This window comes from Rhinopithecus bieti, unplaced genomic scaffold (genome assembly GCF_001698545.2).
Source record: "Rhinopithecus bieti isolate Rb0 unplaced genomic scaffold, ASM169854v2 scaffold_47707, whole genome shotgun sequence".
Lineage (NCBI taxonomy): Eukaryota > Metazoa > Chordata > Mammalia > Primates > Cercopithecidae > Rhinopithecus > Rhinopithecus bieti.
This window is the reverse complement of record NW_016819117.1, coordinates 1937852-1943851: the sequence shown is the minus strand read 5'-3', so window position 1 is coordinate 1943851 and position 6000 is coordinate 1937852. Positions and strand designations below refer to the sequence as shown.

Below are 6000 nucleotides of genomic sequence, written 5' to 3'. Positions count from 1 at the left end.
CGGTAGTTGCCACGGGCAGGTTTGCAGTGCGAGTCACAGTCTGGGTAGAGGGTGGGAGACTGACAGACTCCCATCCCCCCTTTCCCCACCGTCTCCTCCCAGAGCCCCCTCACCCAAAGTCAATGCCAGTCTGGGGCCCTGTCCTGTGTCCACTCACCCTGGGGCTGCACAGGGCTGCTGTCCTCAGTGGGTCCAGGGATAGGGGTCTCTGCAGAGAGGGAGGGAGAATGGCCTGCGATGGAGGGGCAGAGAGATCTGCAGGGCTCAGGGAAAAGACGGGACAACAGCAGGGAGCTTGGGTGGCCTTGGCTTGGTGGCTGAGGTAGGGCAGGGTCACTCACTAACACAGGGCGCCACTGGGGAGCGGCTCTGCTGGAAGCCAGGTGCGCAGCGGTTGCAGGTGAGGCCAGTGACGCCATCCTTGCAGGGACATTGGCCTGTGGTCTGGTTGCAGGTCTTGCCAGCAGCACCAACGGGGTGACAGTCGCAGGCTGAGGAGAGGTGGGAAGGGCCTGGTCAGAAGCCTGTCTGGGGATCTGGGAAGCCAGAGGATGAGGGCCTGCTGGTGGCTGGTGGTGGGCTCACCCCTGCAAGCCCGACGGTGACTCAGGGCACGGCCAGGGTCTCGATAGAAGCCCTCCCGGCAGTAGTGGCAGTGGCGGCCAGCGGTGTTGTGCCGGCAGTTGAGACAGACACCCCCGCTGCGGCGGCCAGACAGTCGGTACAGCTCCATGTTGAAGCGGCAGCGGCGGGCATGGCCATTGCAGGAGCAAGCTGCAGGGAGAGATGGGTCAGGGGCAGACTGGTTGGGTCCAAGGTCCCCAGGCCACCCTCCAAGGCCTCACCGAGGCAGGCGTGGGATTCCCGGGCAGTGGCCCGCTGCCATGGCCTGTCGCAGTAGAAGGGCTTGCAGCGGCCACAGTCAGGGCCCTCGGTGCCATGCCGACAGTCGCAGATCAGGTGGCCCTGTGTGTCCAGCAGGCACCGTGAGGCGTGTCCATTGCACTTGCAGCGCCCGCCCACCTGGAGGTCAGTGGCTGCATAGGAGTAAGGGACAACGGCCTCCATGTCCCTGGGGTCACCCGCCGCGCTAGGCCTTGTGAGCACTACACGGATGTCGGTGGCGGTCACCCAGTCTTGGAGCACTGGGCTGCTGTCCAGGTCCAGGCCTGGGGGGCTGCTGTCCTGCACGCTGAAGGCCAGAAGGCCGCTGCCATCAGGCTGGGCCTGGGGTGCAGGGAAGCACAGGGCCTCAGGCCCTGGGCCAGCCGGGCCATCGGCAGGGGCAGGCAGACGGCCATAGTCCAGGTCACAGTGGGAGGAGAAGAAGCCCAGCGGGGCCCAGCTGCGGCCATGGTCCTGTGACTTGAGCAGGGCTACGGAGGCTGGGGGAGCTGAGCAGAAGCGCAGGCTCACGAAGACCAGCTCGAAAGCCTTGCCCAGGGGCACCGTGAGAGTCACGTTGAGGGGTGCCCGAGGCAGCCACTCCGAGCGCCAGCACAGAGGGCTGGCCGTGCCCCCTGGGGAAGTCAGGAGGGCGGGGGGATGTGCCCGTCGCGGGTCGGAGGCGTCGCAGGCCCGGGTGGCCGGCCGCCCGCACGTGCTGGACGCCAGCACCTCGCGGCCCAGGGCGGCGTTCACCAGGCCTGGCACGCAGCCGCGGGGTGCGCCCCCCTCATCGTGGCAAGGGTCGGCGGGCGCCAGCGGCCCGGGGCTCAGGGCGGCGAAGAGCGTGCCTGCCGTCAGCAGCAGCCCCCAGGGCCACGCAGGCATGGCCGGAGCCGCTGCGGGTCAGCCAGCGGCCGGGCCCCAAGATGCTGCCCTCGGGGAGAAAAAGCCCCCTCCGCGGCTCTGCCCACTAGGCCCCGCAATGCCGAGGAACAGGGCCCCCGGGCGGCCTCAGCCCGGCCCAGAGGTGGGAGCAGCGGCGGGCACGCCCCGGGCTCAGCACAGCAGCGAGGATGTTGGCGCGTCCTCCCGCTGGGCCTAGAGCGATGACAGGCGTCGCCTCGGCTCCCGGTGCTTCAGTCCGCGGAGGCCCCACCCGCCGCTCGCACTCACCCACCGAGGGCCGGGCGGAGCAGGTCTCCCGGCCTCCCGGGAAGGACCGTGGGCGGGCGGGGCCTGCGGTGCACGGGCCGCCGCCTCCTCCCGGCTGCAGCGAGGGCGGACGAGCTGTGCCAGGAGGGGGTGGGGGGCGCAGCAGGAGCAAGCCCGGGCCCAGCCGGGGGCGGGGCTGCTCGGGTCGGGAAGGAGGGAGGGGAGGGGAGGGGGCCTCATCGGCAGAGCTGGAATCAGAAGCAGATTCAGACGCGGGCTGGGCCAGCGGGGAAGGGGGCTGGGAGGCCTGGGAGCCAGGGGAGGGGCCGGGGAGCCAGGAATGCGCTGGCGGGAGGGGTCTGGAGGGGGCAGCTCAGCCTTCGCAGCCCGTGGAGGACCACCCAGCAGGGTCCTGGGCCCACAGCCAGGCCTTTACTGCTCCTGGGGTTGTGCCACGTGCTGGACGGGGGTCTGGGCCACCTCCTCCCTGAAGCCCGTCAGGCAGGCAAGGACCAGGTCTGACAGCAGAAGGCCTGGATGCTCCCCGGGTAGGGAAGCCAAGTAACCACCAGTTGAAGGGTCATCCCCAAAACAGTATCTACTCGAGTAGAAAGTAACCAGGATTGGGTCAGGTCTAATTTTGAATCCAAACTGCTCCATTTCTGGCTGCATAGCATGGGGTCCTGTTTCCTCATCCGCCAGACGCCTGTTACTCAGGAAGCTCTCTGAAGCTGTCGGATTTGATGAACCCGAAGTAGTATCAGGCCCAAGTCTGGAGCTGCACAGACTGGAGTGTCTCCTGTCTGTGTTGAGGAAGGGGGGCATCCCTGTGGGCCTGAGCTGGGCTAAGACATGAGGCCACCCTCTCTTTTCCTTTCTCCGCCATCGTGATGTGTTCTTGCCTCGCTTCTCACCATGTCTTCTCACAAGACTTTCAGGATTAAGCGATTCCTGGCCAGGAAACAAAAGCAAAATCGTCCCATTCCCCAGTGGATTCGGATGAAAACTGGAAATAAAATAAGGTACAACTCCAAAAGGAGACATTGGAGAAGAACCAAGCTGGGTCTATAAGGAATTGCACATGAGATGGCACATATATTTGTGCTGTCTGAAGGTCACGATCACATTACCATATCAAACTGAAAATGTCACCACTATCTGGAGAGTTCGACATGTTTTCCTCTCTGAATCTATTATGAATGCATTGGTTGGCTGGGTTCAGTAATAAATATGTGAGGCCTTTCATTTAAAAAAAAAAAAAAAAAACGAGACCAGCATCCCCCGCACCAGGCCAGACTCTGATCCCAAAGCTCCCTGGGTCTGCAAGTTTCTAGTTGCATCTCTGCCATGGGCCCAGCTGGCAGGGAGGACATGGAAGCTGGAGGGTGGGATGGGGTGGCTCCTTGGGGTTCAGGGACTTGGTTAGCTGTTGAGGACCTCTCTGCAGGGGCAGAGAGTAGGGTTTAATCATGGGAAGGGGCTGGTGGCAACCTGGAGCCCACTGCCCCACGTCGCAGCACGTTTGGGCAGGGAAACTAAGGCAGAAGCCCAGCTGGGTGGCCTGGGGACTAGCTGGGGATGGGGCAGCTGTGCCTGGGAGCGACACCACCAAAGAGGGTCCAGGGACAGCTCTTGTCAGAGAAACCTCCTCCCCTCCTACTTTTAGGTCCTTGACAGAGGAGGCTGAGCCTCCCAGGGCGGGGCAGGGAACAAGTTCCATGCAGGGGCATCATCGAGGCCTGAATGTCCCATTTCAGATGGGAGGCCAGGCCTGCAGCTGGTGGAGGGGGCCACGTGGGTGCTACCCTGGACACCGCCAGAGATGAGCAAGAACCAAGAGAAAGAGGATGGAGAGGCAGAAGCATCACACTGTTTGGGAGAGGAGGGACTGGAGGACGCAGAAGCCTCCTAGGAGAAACTGAAGGACCAGAGGAGGGAGCAGGAGGGCCTGACCATGGAGGGGAGGAACGGGAAGACAGAGTGACAGGGCACCTGGCTTGGCTCCTGGAGCAACTGACACTGGCTGGTAGGCACCTTCTCCTGGCCACACATCTGCATGTGACAGCCACAGATGCACAGGGATGGGGGCATGGGAGGACTGAGCAGAGAGGGCCAGGGGGCTCTCTCTCTACCACAGGGCCCCTGCCCCTCAGCTTCCTGATAAAGAGAATGGGAACTGTGTCCTTGACAAGGTAAGGGACCTGAATCTGACAGGGCTCACGCTCTGCTCTGTGGGTCAAACTTAGAACCTGAAACTCCCAACCACCCTCTTCAAGGTCCTTCTGGCTCCCAACCCCCACCTCCTGCCACCCCACCCTAAGGGTGGGAGGAACCCTGGGGGAGTATGGGGGCTGAGATCATCATTCTGGGACAGTAGAGAGAAAAGCCCAGGCCTGACAGAGGGGTCCCACTGTCCAGTGACAAGCCTCTGGGGAAACCTAGGCTGTCTCTGGACGTCAGGGCCACTGCCAGAGCAGGGCCACTGCCAGACTGGCCGCCAGCCAGGCTGCAGGAGGGACAGTGGCCAGCATCCTCTTCCACCTTCATCAGAGGGGCCAGCTTTGTCTCCAGCTCAGCTTCCCTGTGAGCCGGGACTGGGGTCTGCAGAACATCTGGTGGCTTCTGGGGTGAGGGAAAGTAGGTGCTTGGGGCTCAGCCCTGGTGCAATTGTTCATCTGGGTCAGCAGAGGTCGCGGGAGGCCCCGTAGGCCCAGAGGACTATTGTATCTCCAGCTCCCCAGGCAGGAGGCCGCTGGCCACAGAGCCTCTCCCCAGGAACAGACCTCTGCACACGCTACTCTGCCCCCACCCCCAGCCCTCACAGATGGTGTTTGGAAGTTAGGGAGGGCCTCCCCACAGCCCCCAAGCGGGACCTATTGCTCTCCAGGGACCCAGCCACCTGTCCCAGCCTCTGGCTGGGGCCTCTCCCACCTCCCACCTCTCCACTGGCCCTACCCCCTCCTGGCACCTTCTGTAACAAAGAAGCTCCGCCTCCCCTCCCCCTACCTGCAACTCAGGCCGCAGTGCTTCGCCTCCCCCACCCCACCCCACCTCTGCCCCTAGAGTGGCAGCTCCAGCTTTGGGACACAGGCTGGGGTGAGGGCATAGAGGGGCTGGACAGTCCCAGGCAGCAGGGAGCTGAGAGTCTTTCCTGTAAGATGCCCATTGATCCAATAATTCCCCGCCCAGCCCAGAACCTGCTGTTTCCCCGCAGACGCCTGCAAGCCACCACTTATTCACCTATTGCACATTTATTGAGCGCCTATTATGCCTCGGGGAGTTTCCAACCGAGCCCCGAAGGCAGACAGCCCACGAGTGGACACAGTGCTGGCTCCCAGCGGCGAGTGGTGTGGCCGAACCCGCGTCGCGCTGTCCTGCACCAAACACCCTCGCGCCAGGTCGATCTCCGAGCTGCGCAGACCGCTGCCCAGCCAGGCCGCTCTGCGGTCGCGCCAGCTCTGCGCGCCAAGTCAAAAGCTGAAATGCGACGTTGGACGGAGGAGGGAGGAGAGGGAAAGCAGAGAGGGAGGGAGGGAAACGGCCGGTCGCCTCCTCTGCCCAAAGGGTTCCAGAAGAAACGATTTGGGGATGGGGTATGGGAGGCGGCCTCTGCGACCGCACTTGGCACTGCGCCCGCCCCGCCGGGGCGAGATCGGAGGGAGGGGCGACCGGCTCGCGGTGACCTCGATGGGAGGGGGCCTGGCCCGCGGCTCAGGGCGCCCCCGGCTCCCTGCGCCCGGCCCTTCGCCTCCGCCGAGCGCGCCAGCACAGGAAGGCGGCGGTCAGGAGCCCCAGGCCCGCACTGAGCGCGGCCAGCGACGAGCCCTGGGCCAGGTCCAGGCGGGGTCCCCGCAGCGAGAAGGTGATGGCCGTGGCAGCTGCACCAGCCAGCACGGCTACGGCACCGAACGGCAGAATGCAGCGCGGCCACGAGCCCCCCGCGCCGCCGGTGACCAAGAG

At 64.3% G+C, this 6000-nt stretch overlaps 1 protein-coding gene and 1 pseudogene across 2 annotated transcripts; one reads left to right on the top strand and one right to left on the bottom strand.

Moving 5' to 3' along the window:
* Positions 1-65: 65 nt before the first annotated feature.
* NTN3 (netrin 3) lies at positions 66-2212 on the bottom strand. The gene is made up of 3 exons (XM_017858360.1): positions 846-2212; positions 586-774; positions 66-491 (listed from the first exon to the last, which is right to left on the bottom strand). Exons 1-3 carry the CDS (start codon positions 1771-1773, stop codon positions 334-336), a joined length of 1275 nt encoding a protein of 424 aa, XP_017713849.1. The 5' UTR covers positions 1774-2212; the 3' UTR covers positions 66-333.
* Positions 2213-2862: 650 nt separating this feature from the next.
* LOC108519394 (60S ribosomal protein L39 pseudogene) lies at positions 2863-3283 on the top strand (annotated as a pseudogene). The gene has a single exon (XR_001882615.1). The product of XR_001882615.1 is annotated as a 60S ribosomal protein L39 pseudogene (transcript).
* Positions 3284-6000: the final 2717 nt, after the last annotated feature.

Excerpts from the sequence above, each read along its gene's own strand:
- NTN3 (XM_017858360.1), bottom strand. The coding sequence starts at position 1,773 with ATGCCTGCGTGGCCCTGGGGGCTGCTGCTGACGGCAGGCACGCTCTTC. Across the intron at positions 775-845 it reads GGAATCCCACGCCTGCCTCG|CTTGCTCCTGCAATGGCCAT; the intron begins GTGAGGCCTTGG and ends CTCTCCCTGCAG. Across the intron at positions 492-585 it reads TCACCGTCGGGCTTGCAGGG|CCTGCGACTGTCACCCCGTT; the intron begins GTGAGCCCACCA and ends ACCTCTCCTCAG.